Consider the following 27,950-nt stretch of genomic DNA (forward strand, 5'->3'; position numbering starts at 1 on the left):
CTGCAAACCTGCAGATCTTCTCTGAGCTGAATTAGTTCCCCTCTCCTCCCAAAAAGACACTGTTCTCCTGAGAAGGGGCACAGCATATGCTTTGCATGAGAAGGGTCCCAGGTTCAATCCCAGACATTTCCTTTAGGGAGGGCTGAGAAAGATTCCTGCCTGAAACCCTGGAGAGCTTCTGCCGGTCATTATAAATCAGGGACTGGGACCACCAGCCTGCGGCCCAATATTGGCCTGCCAGAAGATCCACTTTGGTCCACAAGGCCATTTCCCTTAAACCATGCCCACCAGTCCAAACATGTTTTGTTGTGGAATTGAAGGCCAGTACTACGTATCTGCTGTGCAAAGCCAGTAACACAGACCCAAACCAGTACCAAACCAAATGTCATTCCTTTGCTCCAGTACAGTGAGAACACATTGTAAGCCAAAGTGCCACTGTGTGGATGCAATGCATTGTGCCAGTGCAGGAGGGGTGTGTTGTGAGCATTGTCAGGCCAGGAAATTAGGGCTTCTTACACTGTATCCTGCATGCTGCCAGAGCAGCTTAGAGCTCCTTCATAAATGGGAGAGGCACCAAAGGATAAGACTGCTCTGATATTATCAGTCTCATAGGTTTTTATTTTATGTTGCAGGACTTACTCAGCAGATCACTACTTGCAAGAAGCAAAGAAATTAAAGCACAATGCCGATGCATTGGTAAGGAAAATGCTAAACTGTTGTTTACTTAGAGGCATTGCTTATTGTCCTAGGTTGGCATGATTCTCTCCCCCCCCCCACTATTTTGCCTGACACTGTAGTAGTAATCCTCACTTTTATGAGTTGATTGTCAAAAGGCTTTATATTTCTTTAGTCTGACAGGTTTGAGAAAGCTGTGTACTACCTTGATGCCGTCGTGTCGTTCATTGAATGTGGGAATGCATTAGAGAAAAATGCTCAGGAATCAAAGTCCCCGTTCCCTATGTATTCGGAAACTGTGGAGCTGATCAAGTAAGTGATACAGAACATGCAACAAGCATTGTCATCAAAATGGGGATTAGGAGCTGTGGCGTGAGTGCCTTAGTAAAACATTGAACAAAAATATTCCACTCTCGGTATTTTTCAACTTGGGGTTAACTGCAGATTTTTTGGCACAAAGAATAAAGCACAAACCTCACATTTGTTCATTAAAGAATTGTGAATAAGAATTGAATGTTTTGACCTGACAGTTGCTTACATTATTTTTTGGTTGCAGGTACACTATGAAACTGAAGAATTACTCAGCACCAGATGCTACTGCAGCAGACAAAAGGCTAGCAGTGCTGTGGTATGTACAGTTTGAGCAATTACAGTTAAATAGCTTTGAAGGCAGACTATACCTGTATAATATACATTTTGTAATAAGGAAAAAATCCAAAGCTTACTATCTAGCCAAATACTTTTTGTTCTTGACTAGTAACAGCTCTTCAAGATGTCAAGGAGAAGTCCACACTTCTACTTGGGATTTAGTATCACTTTAATCTTCTTTGAATTCAACTGTTCTAATACTCCTGGTTATGTTACAGAAGTGCACTGTACATTTCCCATCACATAGCTGTTATTATTTGTACTGCCATTGGCAATATTCCAAAGTAATAATTAGCTTACTGTAGTCACCTCATTATTATGTACTATAAAATAATACATTTATTATTTTACACCCCCCAGACTGATTTTTGGTTACTCATGTCGTGTTTTATTATTTGTTTGCACAATTTCATAACAAGAAAATTATATATATAATAATTAAAGTGATGGTGTTATTTCTTTTACTAGTCTTAGATGCCAGTCCCTGTTATACTTAAGACTTTTCAAACTGAAGAAGGAGAGTGCCCTGAAGTATTCCAAGACATTGACTGAACATCTAAAGGTAAAAAACATGTTCATTGTAGCTTTGGAAAGAAATTGCCTAACCCAAAGGGTTATTCATTGTGATCATCATGCTTCTCTATGCAGGAATGGTTTTTTTGGGGGGGGCTGTGTAGTTAAACTTGATGAATTGTGTAAGAAAGACATTTTGTATTAGGTGACTAATAAATTGAATGAAGAATAATAACTCCCATTATCCCTGACATCTGGCATCAACATACTTGGTGACTGCTGTATTTTCCAGATTTTATTGTACAATTTATTGAATGGGTTGTTCTTCCTCAACAGAATTCCTATAACAATTCTCAAGCACCATCACCTGGTATGGGAAGGTAAGTGTTTCTTTTATACACAATACTGGGTTGTATCCAATGATGCCATTCAGAAAGGCTTTCGTCAGCAGAACAGGGAGGAAAGCATTTTTCAGCAATTACTCCTCCATTCTGTGCTCCATAGTCGTCTCTGGAAAGCCACACAAGCTTCTGGAGCAGATTTGGGGTTTAGTGCAGCAGCAGGAGGAAATACTGAAAATTACTATCCTCCCAGTCAGTTGAACAGCACTGTTGGATACAACCAAAATGAGAAATCTAGCTGTTGATACTTGGATCATCATCAGATAAGTGGTGGTTTCTGTGTTCTCTGATATTCCTTCATTTTCTCTAAGGGTCTGTGCACTGTTGCATTCTGAGGCTTTAATGTGATAGACATTTTTCCCTTCTAGAAAAACATGCAGATTTTCATGATTTATTTCCATTTCTCAAAGGACTGTATTCAGTCTCCCACAAATTGAGAGGGAAACACACTAATAATTAACTGACAAGATTACCACAACATTAATATTACTCGTAGCACTTACTGGAAGTGCTACATGGTTTAAATAAGAGTTTGCACACTTGGGTCTAGTAGCAATAACATATTGGCAATATTTTTGTATGTAGTGTTACATAAACCTCCAGGAAAATTTAGCCCCCTCTGCGTCAGCTTGTATGAATGCAAATGGATGCTATATGGGTGGTTAATCCCATATCTAGCATCCTGGACTGTGCACAATGTGATATGTGCTGAATTAGATCTATAAGTAATGGGTGATGTCAATTTTAATAGTTCTAATTGTCCCTATAGAGTGAATGTCAGAATATAGTTTTAATATTACATAACTTTGTCAGTATCACATACCTTCTCTTAATGTTTGGCTTAATGTTGATGGTGGCAAACAAATGTGTGTGATCTTTTTAATTATTAGCAAACCAGTCAGCATGCCGTCTCCAGTCTCTCCGAAGTTGTCTCCGGGAAATTCAGGAAATTACTCTTCAGGGTCAACCAACCCTTCAGGGAGCACATCTTCAGTTACTATTCCACAACGGATACACCAGATGGCAGCCAGCTATGTCCAGGTTACATCCAATTTTCTGTATGCCACTGAAATTTGGGACCAAGCTGATCAGCTTGCTAGAGAGCAAAAGGGTAAGACTTGGCTGCGTTAATCTACCATCAGGTCTAGTCACATAGACTATGACATTTAATTTTTTTTAAAAAATCAGTACTTAAATTATTGCTGGTACTGGTTCACTTAAGACTGTAAAATGTCTGTACTTTCGTTAGTACATTCCATGACCTCAAGAGACCCGTGCCTCTCCCCAGCCCATACACTTTAAAAGGGGGGAAAGAAGGAGGAAAATTAAATAACTGAAACCAATAACACTGAGCCCCTAAGAAGCCATCCTCAGGCATTTTCTGGAGCACTTGAGCTGCAAAATGGGGGCTGCTGCCAGAGTCAAGCTTCATCCCAAAGCGTGCAAGCTACTCTTCAGATGCACAAAGATCAGAAGTGGGTTTTAAGCTCATTCAGTAGAACACACTTGGAAACCCTCCTACAAGCAGGAACCCTGTCTTGTCAGATCACAGGGAGCGTTTCCAAGCTCATTCAGATGAAACCCTCTTCAGACTCTCACTTGTCTGGAGGACCAGCCTGTAAGGCCAGTGGATGTTAGGAGACAGCTCCATCCCCATTGTTACAGCTCATGTATTCAGCTGTCTGCAGTGGCTCCCCATTCGTAGAATGCTCTCCCCAGGGAGTTTTGTCAGCGCTATCATTATAATGGAGAGAGCATTCTACGAATGGGGAGCGACTGCAGACAGCTGAATATATCTATCTATCTATCTATCTATCTATCTATCTATACACACACATATATTAGACACCAGGTGAAAACGTTCCACTTCAACCAGGCCTTTGGCTGATTAATATTCTATGGCCTTTTAAATATGTTTGTGGGAGGGGGTTTTATAGTTTCGTATTCTAACCTTTTATTTGTGCTTTTATCCTATATTTTTATCTTGTGAACTGTCCTGAGATCTTCAGTTGAAAGGGTGTGTGTGTGTGCGCGCACGCACACACACACATGCGCACACACATATCAATATTTTTTCTATATAGGTATATGAAATGTTCTGAGGCTTAGAGAAAATTGACCAATATTAGAATGTATTGTTTGAATGTTATATGAAACTTTGAGCACTTTGTTATATCTAAAGTACACTAAGATCCCACTCTGTGAACACTTATTATACAAACCTTCAGTTATCTGCACTTGAAAGATTTCTACCCTACTATCACTAAATAAACATATGATTTAGATGCCCCAGCATACAAATCAGTTAGCAGTTGCTCAGAGCCCGGAAAGGTTCTCTGACTGAGCGTGATCCCTGCAAGAGTAGTTAAGAGATTCAGAGAATCAAAGTTCCCATTCCGTGCTTTTTTATTTTGTTTAGCATTGCAGTCAGAAAAAATACAATTTTAATGTGAATTTTCCATCGTTTTAATCTTGGGGAATATGTTGTTTAAAGGTGTATTTCAATCTGGTTGCTTCTTCTTTTCTGCAGAATTCTTTGCTGAACTGGATAAAGTGATGGGCCCTCTGATCTTTAATGCAAGTGTCATGACAGACCTAGTACGTTACACAAGACAGGGACTGCATTGGTTGCGTTTGGATGCCAAGTGATAACTGGACTGAAGAAATCTAAAGCATAGAAGATACTTTTCTTGCTGCCTCTGATTTTTTTTCAACACTGTGTCATAAAAAAATAAGGAAGACTGCCATAATGCATTGCTTAGTGGACACTGAGATTAAGGAATGCTTTCATGTGTCTCCCAGCATCATGTGTTTGAGAACCTCCCAACCATCATGTTAATGAACTTTTTCAGTTGTTCCATTTTTAAGGTATTTAAAAAATAGTTTAAACTCTGCAACGTTTTAATGTAAGATCGATTCATTGAGCTGCAATTGGATTGGAATTCTAGTAATTATGCCTAACAAATCTGTTTTAAAACATATTTATTTTAATTTGTTTTTGAAAGCTCTATTTTTGGGCTTTTTTAAGATTTAGCAATTTTTCCTATAAATTTTACCTGATCAAGTACTTAGTGAAGATAAAATGTAGACACTTTATTTAAGTATTTTGTGAGCTTTGTTATTCTGTAATGTCTTGTGGTGGTAGAGCTTGTAAGAGAAAGTCAGGGTTGATAGATTCTAAAGTGTAGGGACATATTTTCATGAATATCTCAGTTAAACCCCTAAATGACAGCCACAGGTTTATTATTGTACTAAGTTCCAAGGATGTTGTTCTATACATTAAGCCATTTTATTTAAGTGAGATGTAAAAAAAATATCTCTATGGACACTTAGCTTCAAAACACGTCTTAACACTAATAATATGAAAACCTTCCAGGAAGTTGCATTTAATGCAATATCAAAGTGATGTGGGTCTCACAATTGAGCTTCAGTCTGCAGGTGTAGACCAGAAATGGTTTCAAATGGACAATCTTGTGCTTTGGTGCAGCCTCTGTTTCCTTGCTTGTCTTTATTAGACACTGAAGCCACTAACTCACTCCTACATGGAAGTGATGCTTGTCCATTTCCAGTGGTAAATCAGAAAATGTGAGCAGTAACTAAACACCCTTGGGTTTCTCATGGTTAGGTGTACGCAGGGGGCAACATGGGGTTGAGAGTAGACCTATGATTACAGGGACATTTTAAACTGTTAACGTCCAGTTGATTTAAAATCTTGCTTTTGCCCCATTTTATGACACCTTCCTTAATGTTAAGTGTTTGTGATGGGAACAGAATCTTTAATTTTCAAGGAAATAACTGTGATCACCAAAAATCATGCGTGGAATTCTAAGTGACTGCTTTAAGGTTACTAACCAGAGCACCTTTCCATAGGAGGTGCCTGCCTGACGAAAAGAATACTGCTTAGCATCCCTAACATGTCTGGTGTGCCTTATGCCTTTTTAGACGAAGATTTTGAATACTGTTTACAAGAGGTTTTACACTTAGGACCTGGTATACTGTATCCAGTTGGTCTCCTGCAGTACTTTGGTAAAATTCCACTTCCTTTTCCTGATAACTAGTGGCTGTCATTTGTTGAGAATACACACATTGGTTGTTCGTTAGAGTCAAACTCTGAACCCCTCTCAGTGTGGGGTTGTGGAATGCTGCTTTACCTGCCCTTGTCCCTGAACCCTACCCCAGATGTAAATGTGCATGTTCAAGAAAATGATTGCACTAAATTTATGTCTAGCTGTATAGCTATGTGCCAAAATGATGGCGAACGTTGAAAGAAGGAATAGAATTCTACATTGATTAGTACTGCAGTGTGTCCTTGGGACGTTGAGAAACTTCATAAATTATAGTCACTAAACTATAGCTTGCATAGTCAACGGAGCCTTGTGTTCGGATGGTTTGTACTTCAAGGAATGCACAGGTTCTCTTACCTTGATACTTTGAATTGTTTCCGATGAAATCAACTATCCCTTGGTTCTGTATTCACAATCATTAATGCTGTTTACTGTTGCACTCTTATCCACAAGAATGCATTGTAAGAGTGGAGGGAAAAATACGAAGTCGCACCCATGCATACAAAAGATGATAAATCAAACAATATTTGAGAAAATGATGCAGCCTAGGATGATTTACTGTGGGCAAACTGAATTTCAGTTAAGCAGTAATGGGTGATGATGTATTAAATGGCTACATATTCTTTTGGTGTCGCTGTTTGGCCAGTGCAAATACAACTGCTGTCATATGGAACCTTCTTTAAACCGCTTCCTTGGCAAGCAGTTTATTGTGTATGTGCCCGGCACACAGACTAAGAGAGTTTCAGATTATTTTTTAAAAAATAAAAAGAAATGGTTTCTGTGGTCCATTTCATGTGAGCTGCTTGTGTAGAGGTACCAGTCTCGTGAAGCAGTTTTAAAGCGGGCACGTTTTCATGTGCTTTGGTCCCAAGAGGTACAGCACAGATGCTAACTCAGATCCAATGGATAGGTTTTTCCTTAACATTCAGAAGTGCCTGGCACACTTATCATACCGAAGCCTCTACACTGTTAGCAGGAGTTGGATTACAAGCTCACTTGCTGTGTAGTGCTGCAGTGATCAGCAGGGTGATTTGGCTTGGTTTTGTACCCAGTTACCATAACTGCCAGTGGGAAAATCTCTCTCGTTTTTTTAAAAAAACATTGTTTTCAGAAGTAGAATACTCTATATCAGATTGGATTTTTTTTAAAGAAGCTTCTTCAGATGAATCCTAGACATTTGTATGTTTAATAATTTAGCAAGGCCTCTGTAGTTTTAAATGTATACCTAAGCTAGCAAGCATTATCTTTTGTAATATATGCCTCCCAGAGGTATTATTTGTATTTCCTAAATATGAGCAGTTCTTTTCCTTCATGAATGCAAACTGTCTAGCAGTTTCCAACCAGTTAAATTAGGAGTAGACAAAATTTCAAAAGGCCATCGAATTTGGAATTCCTTTGTCTCTAAAGTGCATGAGTAATTTGCCAAAGTTAATTGTTAAATGCAAACACATCATGAGCTTTTCCTTCTCTTCTCAAAGAGCAAAAGCAAGCTTAACATCTGCCCTTAAGATGCATTATGTGTATATTTTGAGCACTGGCACTGGCATTGTGCTGTTGTCTTTGTGTGGAAACTCTGGAATAAGGGGTTTTATGGTTGTGTATTCACACATATCAATGTTGCTGTGTATCCCAGTGATGAGCCTTTTAGAACTGCTTAATAGTCGGACTAGGCTTGCTCAGGTGTTCAAGTAATTCTGAATTTTCTCTCAAAAGTTGCAGGGTCATAGGAGAGCAATTCATGAACGGTGGCACGAGATCCACCAGTGGAATTCTTTAGGTGTTTCACCAGCCTGCTGGCAGTGAGTGGGTGAGACACTGTAGCATTAGAAGCTACAAATGTTTCACTTCATCAGTCGATTCTGACTAGCATGTCCCCAAACTAAAGATCAGTTCTGATGGCAGATCCCCTTAATAAAATGCCTAGGAAACACTGACCTTGTTGACACTTAGCTACTTCATTTTGTATCTTAAATGAACATTCAGGGTACCAGACTAAGATGACCCAGCGTGTTCAGTTCAATATGATTTAAATCTCTTGGCTGTAAAGCAGAGCAAGTGGCTCTTGACCTTTGACAGCAGTATGCAATTTGTAATATACATGTTTCTAATACATATATCTACATACATATATAAATGAATGAACTCAAGTCTGTCCAAAGTTTGTTATACTTGTGTTAGGTTATAGTACAGCTGACTATATCAATATATTTATTGAGTGCTGAGCCATCCTCATTTTGGTGATGGTGATAAACTTTGCATATTATGCTGGAGTGCTATCAGTTTCTTTTAGATTATTGAAGCTTGATTGCTGTGATTTTATACACGAGAAACCCTGTAGTGTGTGTTATGAGCAGCCACAGCCGGTAGGGAGTCTGGATATAATGGAGGGATTGCCAAAGGCAAGTAAGACATAGCTGTAGGCAGATAACCACGAAGCTTGCCAAATCTGGCAAATATCGGGAAAGACTACTTTTGCTATATATAGTAACATTTCCCTGCACTGTAAACTTTGCAGTATTTTTTATTAAGGGGGTTTCAATGGACCTGAGCAAATCAAGTCTGAATACATTTTACCCATACAAGAAGTAAGCAACAACCAGACCATATGGCAGAGTCCAGAATGGCAAATATTTCATAAATATTTGCGTCAAGGACAGAATGACGTTAAATTGAGTGGAAATCAGTATTGTGGGAAGTTTGGGTTTTTGGTAGCTAAGTTAATGTTGGAGATCTTTCAACAGAGTGTAGCCAAAGCTTTTACTAGTGTGCTCTATTCAGCGACTTTCCCCCAAGACCTAGAAAATGCAGGTTAACTGTACAGAGTATGAGAAATCAGTTTCATTATTTTGGGTGGGTACTGGGGTGCTTATGGCATTTTAAAAATAGCAGTTATGGGAAATGGGTTGATTGTAACATTCTCACTGGAGTCGAGACTTTTGTAGAAACCCGAGTGTTTTCACAAAATGGCTTCTCCCGATTCATCGAGGCTTTAAGCAAACTCAGCCGAAGACATTTTGTTGCTTCCCGCTCAGATTAATTGTCAAAGTGGATCTAATTTTGGCTTGTCTTCCCAATTCCATGTGTAAATGTATTGACCACACATTTGTTTCTGGTAATGTAACCGAACAGAACTGGTGCTGGCAAATTGGGCTCAGATGTTTTCCTTCTCATAGATCACATCAGTATTGGCAGCCAACATTCCAAGATGGTTGCACTAAAATAACATAGAACTTGGCTACATGAGCCAGGCCAAAAGCCTCTGCAAGCACAGTTGCTGGCATATGTATCTGGTTCCATTTTTAAATGGTTTTAAGAAGTTTTGTATATGGAGGATAAAGTGCTTATATATTTATTAAAGATCCTTTATCATATTTGAAATTACTTGGTAAAGGTGGCTTTTCTTTTCCTTTTGGGGGCAAATGTGTTGGGAGGGGGAAGTTGTTTTTAACCTTTGGCTTATCAATTAAAAAATATAAAAAAATCCCTTCTTGAGCATGCAGCTTGGTACTGAACATGATTGGCAGGATGGCTCTCTGTTGTATGCTTTGTACATGACATGTCCATGTCTTATACATTTTGTTACTTATCAATGTATTAGTCATCTGTTTTCAACCAAAACTAAACTTTTAAAACAAAACTGTGATCCCCCCCTTTACTTTGCAATATATTTGAAATTTCAAAAGGGTACTTTGGGGCTCCAAATTAGGATTTCTAAGTCAGTATGTGCATTTCACGTATGTTAATGGTGAGCAAAGTATTATATACTAACTAGATTTCCCCCCCACATCTGTATAGTATATCTATGTATTTTGTGGTATTGAGATTATAGAAAGTTTAGTGTCTGAAATATGCGTTTAATGTGTATTTTTAAACAAATTTATGGCAATTAAATATTTGGAGAAAAGGGTATCACATTTCAATTTGTAAAGATCTTTTTAACTACTGTGTCATTAAAATGCTTTGTACAATGCAAAACTGTAACTGGAGAAACTAAGTTTAATAAATATCAAATAGATTTTCTGTATTAAACTTTATAAGCACTGTGCTTGAATTAATCCTTTTGTATGGGCCTTTCTACAAGAGCATTACACATTGGTTCAGAAAGAATTGTTCTGTTTTGAGGATGAGTGGGCAGAGTGGTATGCTGCTCCCATATGTTCCAAGTGGGGAAAACTCCATTTTATGTTTCCAGTATGCGCATAATTACCCATTCCTTACTATTAAGCCAGTTACATCATTCCCCACCACACAATTAAAGTTTGAAAGGCAAACATTGTAAAAGAGATGGCATCAATTGTGGTACCGAGGTGCTTATTGCTCTTATGCTTTTTTTGATTTACCAGTGTTGAATAATTGCTTGAGGATTTAATGGGGGAAAACCTATATCATTCCCTTAGCTCCTGTAGAATGGTAAAGGTCTATAGTTCAGCTTTGCTCAGGGTACTTCCAGGGTATCTTCCCAGACTGGCTTTCCCTTTTGGCTGGCATACTAGGCACATAGCAAAGTGCGTTTGCTTAACAGCTATTTAATGTCTTGCATAGAAAAACATGATAAACAGTACAAAAAATAAGATTGGTTTAAACTACTTTAGCTTCCTCTAAAGGACTGATGATGGAAAGATGTAGCCTAAATTAAAATGTGCTTCTGACACATTGAAGTCCTTTGTAGCTGTCCATACAACAGAAGCTTTCATTGAAAATCTTCAAGCACATGATCTCAGGAGAGGTGATAATAAATAAACAGGGAGGAGCATTATCAAAAGCAGCAGCAGCAGTTTCTTCACCTTAGTGAACAATCACTCCTGCGATACTCTTAAAGAACAGTGTTTGTTTCTGAAAAATAAAAGCAATATACAGAGAGGAATTAATATACTTTAATACAGCTCTGTAATATGAAAGCAAAGTTAAATGTTATGGTTTTTATTTTTTAAAAACTGATCGATGTCTGGTATTCGTCTTAAGGGGAGAGCAAATAGTGTCACCATCAAACATTTCATTAGCACAGAGTAATTTTGTTTTTAGAACAGCACACCGAAAATATTTTTTTCTTTTAGTTTTTGGTGCTCAGTTGATGTATATTTTCAGGGAATAGTGTAATGACTAGCATAAATATAAATAGCTTTATTGACTAGTCTGTGTTTTACTGTCTTGATCCTAAACTATTTTCACAGTTGACATCTCTATGGTAATTCATCTGGCAATATTTAAAATGTTCCAGATAATCTAGACTGTATTAAAGGCTCAGTGTAGTTTAAAGTTTATTCATTTTAAAATGGGACAGTCTAGATTTGCAATTCCTATCATTCTGAATATTTTTTTTTGCTGGATTTGGAAGCTCAAAGAGTCACATATGTTCCTCATTTCTCTTCAGGATGACTCAAATCGCTGCCCCTTGCATGATGGAATTCATTTCGAGGAGTGAGATAGAAATTACCTGCATAGTCTTGTGGCACATTCACTGTTATCCCTGCACGCTGCTCCAATCGGTCTTGAGATCCCTCTCCAGAAGGGTGTCATTCTCTTTGGCCTTAATAGCTGAGAGTTTTCTGGATGCAGAGGGGCACAGTGTGTCTGAAACAGAATTGTAGGCAGCTGTTATATATTTTGTTGAGGTCCATTTAGCTATTAAGCCCTCCTGATTCTCTGCAGAATTTGGCTGAAGTCATTTCTATATGGAAGCTATTGTTTATTGCTGTTTCTGCACAACCGTTCTCCAGACCAGTAGGAATGTCAAAACCTAACACTTCCTACATCCAAAAATACACAACTCACTGGAGTCATTAAGTACACCGTTTTACTTTCTTTCCAGTACAAGTTACTGGTTGACATTCATTTCTATGGGACAAAAGTAGAGCTTGGGCTGTGTTGCAGTAAAGGCAAAACAGGCCTTTGCCTGGCCTAGTTAACACACACAACCTGTGTGGCAGCACAACATGTCTGCTCCAAAGTCCTTGCAATAGCCAAACCCTCCTTCCAAAAACACATGGCATAATGATGAGCAGAATGCTAATAACAGCTAGCGGTCATGCTGTCTTGATACGGCTGGTAATTCTGGTCTCTGTGAACTTGGCATAGCCAAGCATAAAGACACCTGAAATGCATGCCATGCAAATAAGCTAGCATCTCCCTCCAGTTTGGAATTGAAATACCAGAAGTGTTCTTACCTGAGACAGCAGGACTGAACAAGCGAAGATGACCGCCACAACTTTCAAACACTGCATTGTCTTTGGATAGCTGTCCTACGACAATTGTGTTTCCCAAATGATGTTAAGTCTCTTTCAGACATACTTGTCCAGCTGTTCTGCTTGGACTTTTATAGATGCAAATTGGTATTGCATCAGCTTATTAAAGGAGCAAAGATCACCCCGAGAGGCAAAGGGATTTCATAAGTTAATGTCTACTAAACTGATAGTCCAAGGTCTGTCCTGGAGGCTAAATATATTTACTTTTCCAGCACTTGTACTTTGATCGATGTATCAAACATGCCAACAGCTCCTTTTTTAAAACCTAGATCTCATCCAATGTTTCATGGTGTACCTGCAAAAGGGTCAATGGTCAGAGCAGAAAGCTTTTTTTACACACAGTTCCTTGGGGTTAATTGAAAAGAAGTGGGGTGATGGTAAGAGAGAGAGGATTCAAGCAATGGTTTTACCAGAGGGTGGTGTCTTTTTGCAGTCTCTGGATGCCCATCCAAAGGGCTACAGTCCTTTTTAAAAAATATATATATTTGATTTTCAAAATATAAACCTACAATGCCTGAATAGGGAATAACTTCTGAATATGCAGCAACACTGTGCAACAAACCTCTCCTAGCAGAGCACCGAGATCAGGGTTTTCCAAACTTGGGTCTCCAGCAGTTTTGGGATTACAGTTCTCATCATCTCTGACCACTGGTCCTGCTAGCTATGATGGGGTGATGGGAGTTGTAACCCCAAAACAACTGGAGACCCAAGTTCGGGAAACCTTAACCTAGAGGCATAGCACAGTGGTGAAGGGAATGAATCCCTGGTTGGAAATCTCCAACCATTAACTCATTGGAAGTACCCCAAGACAAGCCATTGTCTCTCATCTCAGCCCCCTCTCTCTGCCTGGAAAATGGAGATAAGATCAAACTGCCTTATCTGCAAGAGCTGCAAAACCTGGAATCATTGCATTTGTGGCCTGGCTCTTTTCTCCAAGGCCTTTCCTTGCAGCCCTGATTCTTCCCCACAAATCAATTTTCCAGACCAGGCAGTGGGAGTGTGCAGAGTCAAGTGCAGATGAAGGGCTCTTCATCACCACCACCTTTTTAGTACTCCACCAAAGACTTTTTAGTAAGCTTAGCAGTCATGAAATAAGAGGTCCTCTTGTGGATCAGGTATTGGTGAAGAAACAAGAAGTAGAGAGTAGGAATAAATGGGCAGTTCTCCCGTGGAGGGATGTAGACAGCAGAGTCCCCCAAGTATCAGTTTTGAGGCCTGTGCTTTTTATTTGTTCATAACTGATAGGAAGTTAGTGAAGTAGTTAAGTTTGCGGATGATACTTAAACTGTTCAAAGTGGGCTTTTTAAAGGGATTGTGAAGAGCTGCAGAAGGATTTCTCCTGAATGAATCGGCAGTAAAATGGCAAATGCAATTCATTGTAAACAACTGTAAAGTGATGCATATCTGGGCAAAAACCCCTAATTGCACATACAGTGGTACCTCGGGTTAAGTACTTAATTTGTTCCGGAGGTCTGTTCTTAACCTGAAACTGTTCTTAACCTGAAGCACCACTTTAGCTAATGGGGCCTCCTGCTGCCCCTGCACCACCGGAGCCCGATTTCTGTTCTTATCCTGAGGCAAAGTTCTTAACCTGAAGCACTATTTCTGGGTTAGCGGAGTGTGTAACCTGAAGCATATGTAACCTGAAGAAGCGTATGTAACCCGAGGTACCGCTGTATTGCACATATATACATACTGCATATATGCTCATGGGGTCTCTCATGCAATATATTTACTATGAATAAGCAACAATATGTCTAACTTTACCCACCCAGGCCCTCCAAAAGATGCCAAAAAATGCCTGGCCACATTTTCAGTGGGTTGGGTGTAGGCTCTCTTAGTTCCACTTAACTGCAAATGTTCACAAACATTTAATGTTTCACTTCCCCTATGGCCCCTGCCTCATCCCCCAAAATCGCAAGCTCCGACTCCAGCATTGTGTCCACTCTGTTTCATGTGTTCTGTCCACGTGTTTCCAAGTATGGTTATTAATTAAATCTCTAGGAAACTAATCTTGCCTTGTTTGAAAATACTGTAGATAGAAATAGTGCTGTCCCTTGGCAAATAGGACTCTCAAGTGCAACACACTGGCTGAACATTTTCAGGGAAGAAAACACAGCAAAGCTTTCTTTGGTGTTGCTTTATCCAAACTATTCATCCAGACTTTCTAAATCAAGCTTTTTTAGCCACCAGAGGTGGTGGTAGTGGATAGGTCTGTAGGATTTGTCTATTCAGGGTGAGGCAGGGGTGAGCAATGTCCCCCCAGATTTTTTTACTTTTTGAAAACTTTCTCTCTGCTCCACGGTGCATACTGAAGCTTCTAAAGATTCACATGTGGCTCTTTAATTTTTGGTAACTTAGTTCTAACAAAGATAAACCGTTTCTGGGCTTGAGGGCTTGAACCCTCTTGCTGAAAGACAAGAATTCTGGTGAGAGTACACACACAGCAATTGTGTCAAGTGCAAAAGTACTGGGACAGTACTGCCTCCTGAATAGACAAGTGATGGTGAAACTGTATTAAGTTCAGGAAATTATACTCAGCGAGTTCTAAAAGAGTCACTGTCAGTTTCAGTTCCTTATCTTTTAAATGGGATTGGTGGAAACCCAACAGGGCTGATTCAAGAAATAACCAAGATAAAAACTAAAAAGAATGCTATTCCTGTAACTTGTTTTAACTGTTTATAATACTGAATTTTAAGTTGCTATAGCCCACCCAGGGACCTGCGGGTGAAAGACAGGTAATAAATGTACTAATGATGTCAACAACATATGAAGAGTTATCTTTTGTATTCAGTGGTACCTCGGGTTAAGTACTTAATTCGTTCCGGAGGTCCGTTCTTAACCTGAAACTGTTCTTAACCTGAAGCACCACTTTCGCTAATGGGGCCTGCCGCGCTGCCGGAGCACGATTTCTGTTCTCATCCTGAAGCAAAGTTTTAACCTGAAGCACTATTTCTGGGTTAGCGGAGTCTGTAACCTGAAGCTTATGTAATCTGAAGTGTATGTAACCCGAGGTACCACTGTATAACACTTCATATGTTGTTGACATTATTTTGTTACATTATTTACCTGTCTTTTTTTAAAAAAAAACAAAACCCTACTACTGGACTTTTTAGAAAAGCAAGTCTGCAGTTGGAGTTGATAAAAATAACACTCAAACAAATCTTTCAAACAATAAGATGAAACAAAATAGTACTTTAAAAATATTTACTGGCTTTAGAACAGAATGTATGGGTTTGTAGTTAAATTGCATAAACTTTTGTTCCTGTACTAGTACACAGTATGATGTGCAATGTGTGCAAAAAGAACAAAGACTTTGGTGCAAATGTATCTGGGTGGAACTTGCACTGTGCGACTTAACCTCTGAGCAAACATGCATAGGATTGCAGAGTCAGCCACACTTAAGCCCTCCACTTTTGTGTTTCTGAAGTACACACAGCCAATATCTATGCATGCTACACACACACACACACACACACACACTTAAAATCCATAAATAATTACCTAGGGCAAATATCAAAAAGCAAGAAACATAATTTGCTCCCATTCCTAAATGCGAATGCAAGATTGTACAGCTAATATAAAACAGGGAATACTTTTTGTACTCTAGTGTCCAAAACTCAAGGTGGTACACAGCGGCGTAGCGTGGGTTGTCAGCACCCGGGGCAAGGCAAGTAATTTGCGCCCCCTAACCCCTAACCTGCCGCCGCTGCCAGCTTCTTCTTGCTGCTGCCTGGGCTGGGGTATTTACGGTAAGGTAGCCACGGCGGCGGCGGTGGGTCCGTGTCAGGTGATCTGAGGCGAGTTGCCGCTGGCGCTGCCACCCAAACGACGCCGCTTGCCCGGGGAGGAGGGCAGAGAGGAGAGGAAAATGCAACATGGCCCAGCAGCTGCAACGGCGGGACTGTGAGGAGGGGCTGCCTGGCGCGCCCTCCGCGGCCCTGATGCGCAGGGACCGCGGCGAGCGCTGAGAGCCACTGCCTGCCGGACGCCTTCAGCCCGGATGCGCGCACAGCTCGTCGGTTCCGCGAAACATGGGGCTCTGCTACAGCCTGCACCCAAGGCTCTTCGGTGACTCCGGAGGCGGCGAGCGCGCCCCCCCCAGATGTTGCGCCCGGTGCGGCCGGCCCCCCCTGCACCCCCCACACTACGCCACTGGTGGTACATAAAGAATACACTTTGTAACTTGTAACATCAAAATCTGATGCCGATAGCTCAGAAATTTGATGAATCTTAGCTTTGTAAAAAGGTAACGGTAAAGGGACCCCTGACCATTAGGTCCAGTCGTGACCGACTCGGGGGTTGCGGTGCTCATCTCACTAAATTGGCCAAGGGAGCCGGCGTACAGCTTCCAGGTCATGTGGCCAGCATGACTAAGCCATTTCTGGTGAACCAGAGCAGTACACGGAAACGCCGTTTACCTTCCCACCGGAGCGGTACCTATTTATCTACTTGCACTGGTGTGTTTTCGAACTGCGAGGTTGGCAGGAGCTGGGACCAAGCAACGGGAGCTCACCCCGTCGCGGGGATTCGAACCACCAACCTTCTGATCGGCAAATCCTAGGCTCTGTAGTTTAACCCACAGCGCCACCCGCATCCCAACATGTAGCATTTATCTTTGTAGCATGGGCTAAAAGCCTTGCAAGCTCATCTGTAAAATTGGGGTTTTACTGCTCTCTTCACTATTATTTTTCTGATGTGGTCGCAATAAGGGTGTGTGTGCCCCTGTCTCCACTAACCCATTTGCAGCGACGCGGACTTATAAAAAATATTGGGGGGGCCCGGGAAAGCTCATGAATAATAAATAAGCTCATGAATATGCAAATAAAGTGGCGCCGCCTCCTCGTGAGCGAATAGGGGAGAGCGTGCTGCGCCTATTAATCAGCTCCAAAGGAAATTGGGTGGAGCTTTTGCTCGGGAGGGAGGGCAGGAGGCATGCAGCCCGCCCCCCCTGTGCATTTTGGGCTGGGGGAGGGGCGGCGATGGCGCTCTGCTGGAGGGGCGCCGGAGATTATTGGGGGGGCGGAGCCCCCCCAAACGAATTTTTGAGGGGGCTCGGGCCCCCTCAAGCCCCATGGAGTCGGCGCCTATGCCCATTTGTCATGTCTTCCTTTCACCTCAGCAGTGAAACCTCCCAGGCAAGCAGGATAAAAAGGAGATGTACCTTTTCTGCTCCCCTAGCAGCAGGTTTGTAGGGAGAGTATTAAATTACCTCCCATGCATTCTGTTAAGCAAAATCTCACAGGGCTGAACCTACAATTAGGCACAGTGAAGCAACAGCCCAAGGTGACTGATGCTGTGGACTAGCAGCCCTCGAGCTGTGCCTCCTGTGCCCCCTGGCCAGTTTGTCACACAACCAAGGTGTGGTGGGGAACTCCATCCTATTGCTAGTGTTGAAGAGTCAGCTGCCAGTCTAATCAACTTCTGCATTTTAAAGGGGGAGGCGCCATTTTGTCCTTTTCCTCAGACAGCAAACCCAGTTTTAAAACGGAGAGGTTATCGGTTTCCTAGAATTACTCAGGAGAGAGATACTGAACAGTGCCAAGTGAGTGCTTAATTTAGATAAGATAACGCCACGTCACAGCCAGATTCCGCCACAACCTGTTCTTTGCCACTGGTGTCCCCATTCAGCTGGGGTCAGCCAGGCACTGCTTCAGCGTTCTCCCGACATGCAGCTCACTGCCTGTTTGCTCCCTTTCAGGCCAGTTTTATTTTAACTTGTCCTTCCCACCCCCCACAGCAGCATTCAAGGTTTCTTTTTCAACTTGAGCCCCTCCTTCTCAACTTTCTGTGCCCTCCTCTAGCCATGCATCAGCCATCTATTCAGTGGGTGAGCATACACAATACCTCACATACAGCAGCCCATTGCTATAGATAATGTTTTGTGTAAAATACTATTTTGGCAGAACTGACTTCTCTCTCTCTCTCTCTCTCTCTCTCTCTCTCTCTGCCCTTAACTGTTTTCCATCTCTCTTGTTTCCTTGCCTGTTCAATTGACTGGGCTTCAGATGTATTTCACCCCAATTTGAACAGAGCATGGACAGACAACCACTGAAATGCAGTGGTACCTCGGGTTAAGTACTTAATTCGTTCCAGAGGTCCGTTCTTAACCTGAAACTGTACTTAACATGAAGCACCACTTTAGCTAATGGGGCCTCCTGCTGCTGCCGCGCCACCGGAGCACAATTTCTGTTCCCCTCCTGAAGCAAAGTTCTTAACCTGAAGCACTATTTATGGGTTAGCAAAGTCTTTAACCTGAAGCGTATGTAACCTGAGGTACCACTGTAAATGTCTTTCAAATATTTGGACATTTATTCTGTGACTGGCAAATAAAAGCTGAGGAATCCAGTATATAAGATTCAAAGCATCCCTTCCTCCAGAGCATTCCAGCATTTCTGTGGAAGTGATGGTGGAAATCTGACCAATGCTGATCAGTCTCTTGAAAGCCAAAGTAATTTCCTATACCTTATAGTACAGGGGTATGGGGTGGTAGTGTGCATATTTGCTTGAATGCCATGGTTTTAAAATAGTAACTCTTCTCAGGATGGGGTGAACTCCCCTTTTTAAAGCAGAGGTTGGATGGCCATCTGTCATGGATGCTTTAGCTGAGATTCCTACATTGCAGGGGGTTGGACTAGATGACTCTTGGGGTCCCTTCCAACTCTACAGTTCTATGATTCTATGACTTTTGAGTTCTTTGGTACAAAGGAAGCATATAAATGTAGTTAAAATGAATCACACTTTGCTCCCACTTCCAAGAAGTTACCAGAAATGGCTATGTGTTTGTGTAGGGTTGCCGTATTTTGGAAATTCCCCTCGGATGTTGTTTCAACCTTTGGAATCCTGGTAAAAGTCCGGGAAAATCCGGACATATGGCACATATATGTTTGTATCAAAGATTCACCATTGCCTCTGTGCACAAATCCAATTGCAAATTTTAAGCACTCCCAACTCTTTGGAAGTTCTTACTCATGAAACAAAGAAAAGACACTTGCTTTTAAAATCCCTATTAGGGTGATAACTTCATTAAGCCAACAAAGATATAACAAAATAGTGTGAAAGTTTCCAGTTCTCCAAACACTTCATCTGGCTCAGAAGCAGGCAACTGGGCACAACTCCCATCAGCCCCAACCAGTATAAACAGTGATCAGAGATAATGCAGGTTTGTAGTCCAGCAAAATGTGGAGGGCGCAGAGTTTGCTACCCCTGTTGTAGGATGGTAAACAGAGAAAAGCCGGGGAGGTGGAGCGAGAGGAGAAAGCAGCTTATAGTGATGTTATGGATTCTGCATCTGTTCAAAGACTTTAGATGGGATCATAGAGGAGCTGACATACATTCAAGTGAGCCTGTGTTAGGTGCTGGTTTCCGGTTGCCCGTAGGGATGCTGGGAAGGTGGAACACACAACGGTTGTGTGTCAATAACGGAAAGCCACTTGTAACCATGGTCTCCCCCTGCCTAGTCTGAAAAAGAGTTTTGTAGAACTTGAAAGCTAGCACACTGCTCTAATATGGCTTTCAGAATTTTTCTTACGGGCCAGCACAGATACCTTTACCTTTTGGGTTGCTTTTTAAATTTATCATTCAGCAGCAAGCAGACAGATCAAGAAAGGTTTGTAAACGGATGCTCCCATGAAGGTATTCAAGCAAAGGATGTGCAAGTATTTTATGCCTCCGATTACCAAGGAAATTGAGATAGTGCAAATGGCAACATAGTTGTTCAGCAATGCCAGAAGCTTAAGTAGTACAGTTAATGGTTCATCCCTTGCTTTACAGCCGATGTGATGTGGCTACCGTTTTTTGGTCTGAGGGCCACATTGATCCTTGTCCCACCTTCCAGGGATCACATGGCAGTGGTGGGTGTGGCCACACCACATTTGCCTACACATCTTGCAGACACACACACAGAGGCACACAGCGTCCCCTTCTCAGCTGGTCCATGCAGGTCATATGAGGAAGGGGCCTATCACCCTATCAAATATTTGATTTTATGACCCAGGGAGGATGCCGGGCTCTGTTCACAGTGTCATGATGTTTACTGCCACTGCCTTTTTAGAACTGCCAAAAGCTCAGTCTTGGGAGGGTGGAGATAAAAATTGCTTGGGCTGGATCAGGCAACAGCTTAGGAAGCAGTGGCTTCATTTTGAAAGAAGTGCTAGGTTCTGCTGAAGTTTAAGTGGCACTGTGGAAAAGTATTCTGCTGAAAATGCACAATGGTCTGTAGGTATCCAAAAGAAAGTGGTTAGAGATGTGAGCATCTCATGGAGGGTGAGGCAGAAGATCTCAGCAACAACAAAGGGTCTAATGCAAGGGTCAGTAAACTTTTTCAGCAGGGAGCTGGTCCACTGTCCCTCAGACCTTGTGGGGGGCCGGACTATATTTTTTGGGGGGAAATGAACGAATTCCTATGCCCCACAAATCACCCAGAGATACATTTTAAATAAAAGGGCACATTCTACCCATGTAAAAACACGCTGATTCCTGGACCATCTGTGGGCCGGATTTAGAAGGCGATTGGGCCGCATCTGGCCCCCAGGCCTTAGTTTGCCTACCCATGTTCTAACGGAATCAGTCTAAGACTTGTTGTTCTCAAAATAGCCACAGGCACAAGGCAGCACAAAGGGGAACTAGCCTGAATGATAGTTGTTTGTCCATTTGCAAGGTGAATGAACATTAGCACACTTGGCAAAGCCTATGTTTTAAATTACACGGAACAGGGTGATAGAGGATGATTACTTGTAAATACAAGTGAGATCTGCAGCTAAGTGCTGCAATGTGGAGTGTTCCTGTTTGTGACTGGCTGGGCTAGTACTCTGTACTCTTCCAGTCCATACCATTCCCCATCTCTTCCCTTGACCCCACTTCACCTAAAGATTTAGCAATCCTCCACTGACTTCTCACGTCTTCTTTGGGCTGTTTTATGGGAGGGCTGCTCCTCCCCCTACAGACTTTATCTGAAATTTTCTACCTCCCCCACTCTCAGCAGTCAGCCAGCTTTCTGTGGGCACTTGAGCATGATTTCATTGGGTTGTTTTAGGGGGTTTCCTCCCCCTTTGCCCCCCCCCACTCTAAACATTGTTTTTACTGCAAACCTTGAGGTTGCTTCAAGCTTGCTAATTTCTCATGTGTGTCTATTGCGATTTTGACTACATAAGCAATGGCACTGAGAGAAGTGAATCAGAATTAGAATGCAAGATGATAGATTGACTTATGATAATGGAGCTCATTTTTATACTGGCTGCTTTCAAGCCAATACAGATCAGCTTAATATTTCAGCTTCAGTTTTAAATGCACTGGTTTTTTATCCATAGTGTCATCTAGGCAATCATTTCAAAGCATGTTCTTTTGACATTTGATCCTGAGAAAGAGAGGAAGGGAGACCTAATGTCCAGAATGATGCAAAGACAATACTGAAATATCTACCCAACATGTATGAACCATCTGTGGGTGAGTGGAGAAGAGGAATAGGAATAGGGGAAAGCTCACCTCAATGAATCATAACCCCCAAATTCCCAGCTTTATTTTTTTGAAATTTCTAGCTACTTGAGATATGTGAGGAAATGTACACATACTATTATTGCTAGAAATGAGCCTGCTCCCTCATTCTCCCCACCTGCTTTTCTCCAACGCCCAGGAAAAACTCCTGCAGAAACCTATGCCTCCAGCCATTGCTGCACTACAGGTCCCATCACTCCTGACCATTGGCTACAGTGGCTGGGGCTTATGGGAGATGAAATTTAATGATATCTGGAGAGCCAAAGGTACCCTACCACCACTTTTAAAAACCCCCACAAGTATAATACATGCTGCAGCAGCACATGGGTGTGGGTGTGCTCACCTTACCAAAGGAAGAAGAAAAAGGAACTAGCATGGTTGCTGAAACTGACTACTTTCACCAGCCCACCAAAGTCTCATAGCAAACGTGGGAGAGCAGACTTCAAAAATCAAGCATCTCTCCTGTCAAACGGTTTGAAGGCACACATTGAAATTATACCACTGCACTGAAGTAAGTTAAGCATCCATTTGTATGAGAGACTGTACGTAGTCTGCTATGGCCCTCTTTGGAGGAACAGCAGGATGTGTGGCATATGGAAAAGAGCTTATCTACAGTTTGCCTTAACTGGTCAGCTTCAGCCAGTCATCTCGGCAGATGGATGAGCTATGGATTTAGGATCCCAGCAGACTCTGCATAATGGAGACAGGCCATTTGTCATTAGCTAGTATCAACATTCCAGATAGTACTCCAGAAACAAACACCCTGGCTTTAATCAGCCTTTGCCAACCTGGTGCCTCCCCCTTAGCCCCAACAACATACTTCCTTTCTCTTGCTAACTCTACTTTTAATTATGTGGTTCACCCCCTTCTAATGCTCTTGGACAAAAAAGGTCTCTGCAGCTTGAGGAATGAGATTATCACCCCTCTTATTGTCCATTCCTGGTCACCCAACCACTGCCAATGTCCTTTCTCTTGGCAGATCAAGATGAGCAGGTGACAGCAAAGGTTGCAAGGTTTTTAGCTGGTCCAATCAGAATAAGATCCACTGTTTGACAATTGATTCAAAACCCTAAAATGTATTTTACATAATTGACTTTTTATTTCTATTCCTTGTATATTGTATTGTTGTTTTATTGCTATGGCCGATGGCTGATGCAAATAAAGATTCATTCTCTGCAGCTTTTATTCCACAATGTGTGTTATGGTGACAATTCAGAGAAATGCACATCTAATTGTGCATGCCTGGTATTCTATTTTTATTTAACAAAATTTATATACCACTTGATTGCACTAAAACCTCCAAGCAGTTTATGGTAGTTTACAGACTCGAGGCAAAACAAAACTGCAGTCACCTGTGCTGTGTGGCAAGCTTAGAGGAGCTTCAAAAAAGCCACTGGAAGTGCAGCACGGAGGGAGAGGGGAGGAAGCAGAAAAATGTTGAATGTTAAAGCCTGTTGAATAGGCTTAAGCCCTTAATTCAGGGATGGGTGAGCAACCTGTGACTTTCCGGGTGTCATTGGACCCCAACTCCCATCAGACCCAGTCAATATGGCCAGTGGTCCGAAGGATGGAAGTTGGAGAGACCAGGGTCATCTGGAAGACCACAGGTTCCCCCCCTAAAGAAACTCTGAATTCACACACTTAATAGTGCATTGTCTCACCCACTGGATTTATTTGTGTGGTGTTATATTGATAAGCAAGACAGTTGAAGTGTGCTGTTTGTATTTTAAGGTTGTATTTTACATTGTAGGGGGGAAACAACAAACCAATCTAAAAGTTGGAAATGGAAATGTACTGGTAAATTTTGCTGGGCAGAGCCGTGGCAGCTTTTGACTCAAAACTTGCAGAATAGTGGCAGCAGCAGAGAATTACAACTGGAATCCTGCCAAGGCTTACTTGGGACTAAACTTCCAAGTGAACATGAATAAGATGGAGTCGTGCCTGCCTGAGTTTCATAGTCATATCCCTCTCCTCCAGCAACCAGAGAAATTAGAAACAAGAGCAGGGCACTCTCAGCAAACTACATTTCCCAGGATTCTTTGGGGTGAAGTCATTAGAGGTTTCAGCAAAATATGTGTTCAACACGCAGATATACTCAAAGAATGCCCTTAAGGTGCAAAAGTGACGTGTGTGTGTAAGTCTTGTACAAACGTGTTATAACCAGTCAAGCAATGCGCCTGTCTGCCAGTAAGCAAACTCCTTAGAACAAGAGCAATCGCCGGCGGTAAAGTCACAGGTCGCGTCAGCTCCCTGGCAATTTTCAATAGTCTTGCGGCCCTTTAAAGAGTGACGCATTTATGAAGCCATTAGCAATCTGTTAGCCTTTGGCGGTGCCAAAACACCACAAAGAGGCTAAGCCTCCGTCATTGTTGTAAGCCTGCTGCGGACTTTTTGCCTGTCCCAGCCTTTATTCTTAGAAGTTTCTCAGAAATTAAACGGACTGGGCTGGGCGAGGCGCGCGTTGCAGCAGCGCTCCCAAGGCGCCCGCCCTCAGGCCGCTGTTTCTTGCAGCGTGAGAAGCCCGGACGCCCCCCTCGCGCGCCGGATCGGCGGCCGGGGAGGCGACGTGGGCTCGGTGCGCCCTCTGCAGGACGGCAAAGGCGGGAACCCCACATTCACATGCCTAAGGGGGGGCCGAGCCCTCTCAGCCGTTGCTTTCCGCCCTCTTCCATATCCAATGCCCTTGAATGGCTCCAGGTAGAGAGTGGAAAGGATACTTATCGCCACCCCCATCCCGCCCCTACCAGCACTTTGACAGCTTCCCCTCAGGTGTGGCGAGCAAGTCCCAACCTTAAGGGAAAGAGTCGCGCACGCTCGACTGGTGGGACCCTGACCCTCAAACGGGCAGGGCCAAACTCACACTAACCCAACCCACCAGCATCACCAAGCAGGAGCATCCAGTGCCTCCTCGTTTTGTTTGGGGCGGCGGGAAAGACGAGGAGGGGGAAGAGTTGGCTTATTACATTTCTATATCCCCCCCCCAAAAAAAACCCCTTCCTGGCTGAGTAGGGATTAGCCAGAACACGAACCAGATAGGTGAGAAAATGAATGCCTATTTGAAAACCTGGAAAACTGCTGCCAGTTAGTGTAGAAAACACTGATGGACTACTGGTGTGACTCTCTGCAAAGCAGCTTCTGGTGCTCCTATCATGTATGTGGACAGTGGGCATTTATCCCATATACAGAACAGAGGCATACTATCATATGCTTTGCCCAGTGCTGGATTTCCGTATAAGCTAAACAAGCTATAGCTTAAGGCCCCACTCTCTTGGGGCCCCCAAAAAATTAAACGAAAAAAACCCCTGGATGTACATTTCCAAATTATAAGATAAAAAACAAAATAAAACCTACATACATCAACAGTAGCAAATGGCTATTAGGTCCATAAATTACCATATAGCATATATTCAACACAAAAAACAGCGACCATTTGTAGTTGACAAAGGACAGCTGGACATATAAAGGGCCCCATTAGCTTCAGTAGCTTAGGGCCTCATCACACCTAAATCCAGCCCTGTTTGCATCACTGAGTGCTATGCTGTGTTACATATGCTGTTCCACTACTATTATTTTTCTGTCTGTGCAACAACTTGTTATGGTTTACTCACATATGTTTAAAGGAACTTTACTCTGAAATTATGTAATTCAAAGGTAAACTCTACAGCTGCAGACAAGAATGGGCATTCCATTTATCTTTGCCATTTTTCTATCCTGCATTAAAATTTGTGTGCAGCACAGTAGCATGAAGGCACCTTTTTTAGCATGTTATGTGAAAACTAATATTTGAGGCACGTGCATGTCCAAAAAGAGCCAAATATGTGTGTGCACGCGCGTGCACCTTCTGTACTAATTTAGCTTGGGTGCCCCATGCAGTGGCAGAGCTTCATGCTCCAGCACCAGGGGGCGGAGAGCAGGTAGGGGTGGGGCTGGCATGTGTCCCAGGGGCGTGGTGCACCGCCCACAGGGGTGTGGCATGCCACCTGCAGGGGCGTGGCGCCCAGCACGGGCAGGGGCAGCTGCAATGGCACCCCACTGGGATCATGCTGCCAGGAGCTGTGCGCTCCCCCCCCCCGCACTCCTCTTCCTCCACCAGTGGCCCCATGGTCACTGTACATCTTCTCAGCTGCAAGAGTTGACTCATCAATTGTACTATTCTGCATATAGAACTGGTACTTGTTTATATATTGCTATTCTACATATTTGGGATTTAAAAAACCCCATTTAGATGGAGACAGATTTGGCAGTCAGGGTCATGGTCACCTGCAGCCATTAGCAGAGCGCAAAGGTGAGGAATCTGCCCAACACTGGTTTGCAGCCCAGCACCATAGCATGACTGAGCAAGCGTGTAAAGTTGTTCACTTTTAGAATAAGACTACAGTATTTAGAATTAAAAGGACCGCAAAAAAGTGTGTCAGTATATCCCCAGCCACCAACATGAAACAGGAGTTAAAGCTCTGAGAGAATTCCCTTTATATTTCCCATCAGCCTGAAACCTTCCCACACCTGACTGCTACATCAATGAAAAAAGGCTTAGGTTTGAGGTTGGCTGCCAATTCTGAAATTAAATGCTTTATTTATACATAGCTAGGGAAAAATCTAATAAGGAGAATTAATCAAATGGAATATATAACTTGAGTGGATAAACTTTTTCAGCCAGATGTAGGACTAGTCCATGCTCTGCAGGCCCCTTTTGTTAAGGGGTGGGGCTGCCTACCTTTGAAATTATGCAGTCACTCCTGTCAGCCTGGGCCCCATTTTGTTTGGTACACTGGTATACAAAAGAATCTGGGTTTGCAATAACCACACAGCATAAAGAGAATTATGAAATGAGTACACAGATGTGTCCAAGCCAATGGCAAACTTGGGAAATCTGTAAGGGGAAGGAAAGCATTGGATGCTTTAAGCAACAAAAAGGAGGCTTGTTTCATATGTGGTCGGTATGTAAAAGGCAGCCAAATATTGGAGAATGGTGTTGGGGTTAATTGGACAAACATATGAAATGAAGCTAGACCAAACCCAGGTATATATTTAAATACATTAAATATAATGTCCGAGATGAAAAACATACAGATCTGTATGCCCTCACTATTTTATATGAGAAAACACGGAAAAGTAATTCATGTCTCCAAGACTGAACTACCACAAAAACTTTGAAAGCAACGTTAAATTATCAAATTGATAGTTCTCTTAAGGGGGAGCACTATATAAAGAAGTTGCAGAAATGGATCAGTGATCTGGTAGGCAGGTTTTAGAGGACTGGAGATAAAAATATATCGTTCAAAGTAATAGTCTATGTGTCAAGCTTCTGTACGTACACAATGTGCTGCATAATAATTTGCTTATTGGCTTTTTAGAGAGATGAAGTCTGGTGAGGTCATATTGGAAGCAAGTTCTTCAGAATAGCAGCAGAAACAACGTATGTACCTACTGTTTAGTAAGGAATACAGCTAAGAACTACCGTATTTTTTGCTCTATAAGACTTACTTTTCCCCTCCTAAAAAGTAAGGGAAAATGTGTGTGCGTCTATGGAGCGAATGCAGGCTGCGCAGCTATCACAGAAGCCAGAACAGCAAGAGGGATTGCTGCTTTCACTGCACAGCGATCCCTCTTGTTGTTTTGGCTTCTGAGATTCAGAATATTTTTTTTCTTGTTTTCCTCCTCCAAAAACTAGGTGCGTCTTGTGGTCTGGTGTGTCTCATAAAGCAAAAAATACGGGTAATTAACCATCTCTTGTCACAGCGCCCACCTCCATTCTCACAGAGGCCTGCCTATGGTGTTCACTGCAAAAATCTTAGGTAGTCAACAAAGACCTACTTTTTTAAAAATTAGCACTTTTTGTTTCTTTAGCATGGGCAAGAGCACTGAACTTCATAATGTGCACCTCCCAGATCTTGAACAGTTACGGGGCTTAAGCA

The 27,950-nt window shown here is 42.2% G+C and overlaps 2 protein-coding genes across 6 annotated transcripts in view; one reads left to right on the forward strand and one right to left on the reverse strand.

The window, feature by feature from the left end:
- Positions 1–10,356, forward strand: part of AFF4 (ALF transcription elongation factor 4) — a 52,488-nt gene extending 42,132 nt beyond the window's left edge. For all 5 annotated transcript variants that reach the window (XM_053376718.1, XM_053376721.1, XM_053376719.1 and 2 more), the window contains 7 exons: positions 633–696; positions 851–987; positions 1,232–1,303; positions 1,792–1,885; positions 2,173–2,216; positions 3,128–3,348; positions 4,768–10,356. In XM_053376718.1, coding sequence (XP_053232693.1) covers positions 633–696; positions 851–987; positions 1,232–1,303; positions 1,792–1,885; positions 2,173–2,216; positions 3,128–3,348; positions 4,768–4,886 — 751 coding nt within the window. In that variant the 3' untranslated portion in view covers positions 4,887–10,356. The remainder of the gene's footprint in view (positions 1–632; positions 697–850; positions 988–1,231; positions 1,304–1,791; positions 1,886–2,172; positions 2,217–3,127; positions 3,349–4,767) is intronic.
- Positions 10,357–10,807: 451 nt separating this feature from the next.
- Positions 10,808–12,712, reverse strand: LEAP2 (liver enriched antimicrobial peptide 2). Its single transcript, XM_053376733.1, has 3 exons — positions 12,466–12,712; positions 11,736–11,872; positions 10,808–11,134 (listed from the first exon to the last, which is right to left on the reverse strand). Exons 1-3 carry the CDS (start codon positions 12,520–12,522, stop codon positions 11,098–11,100), a joined length of 231 nt encoding a protein of 76 aa, XP_053232708.1. The 5' UTR covers positions 12,523–12,712; the 3' UTR covers positions 10,808–11,097.
- Between the last annotated feature and the right edge of the window lie 15,238 nt (positions 12,713–27,950).

This window comes from Podarcis raffonei, chromosome 2 (assembly GCF_027172205.1).
Source record: "Podarcis raffonei isolate rPodRaf1 chromosome 2, rPodRaf1.pri, whole genome shotgun sequence".
NCBI classification, from domain to species: domain Eukaryota; kingdom Metazoa; phylum Chordata; class Lepidosauria; order Squamata; family Lacertidae; genus Podarcis; species Podarcis raffonei.

Excerpts from the sequence above, each read along its gene's own strand:
- LEAP2 (XM_053376733.1), bottom strand. The coding sequence starts at position 12,522 with ATGCAGTGTTTGAAAGTTGTGGCGGTCATCTTCGCTTGTTCAGTCCTG. Across the intron at positions 11,873-12,465 it reads GTTCAGTCCTGCTGTCTCAG|ACACACTGTGCCCCTCTGCA; the intron begins GTAAGAACACTT and ends ATTCTGTTTCAG. Across the intron at positions 11,135-11,735 it reads TGTGCCACAAGACTATGCAG|AAACAAACACTGTTCTTTAA; the intron begins GTAATTTCTATC and ends TTTATTTTTCAG.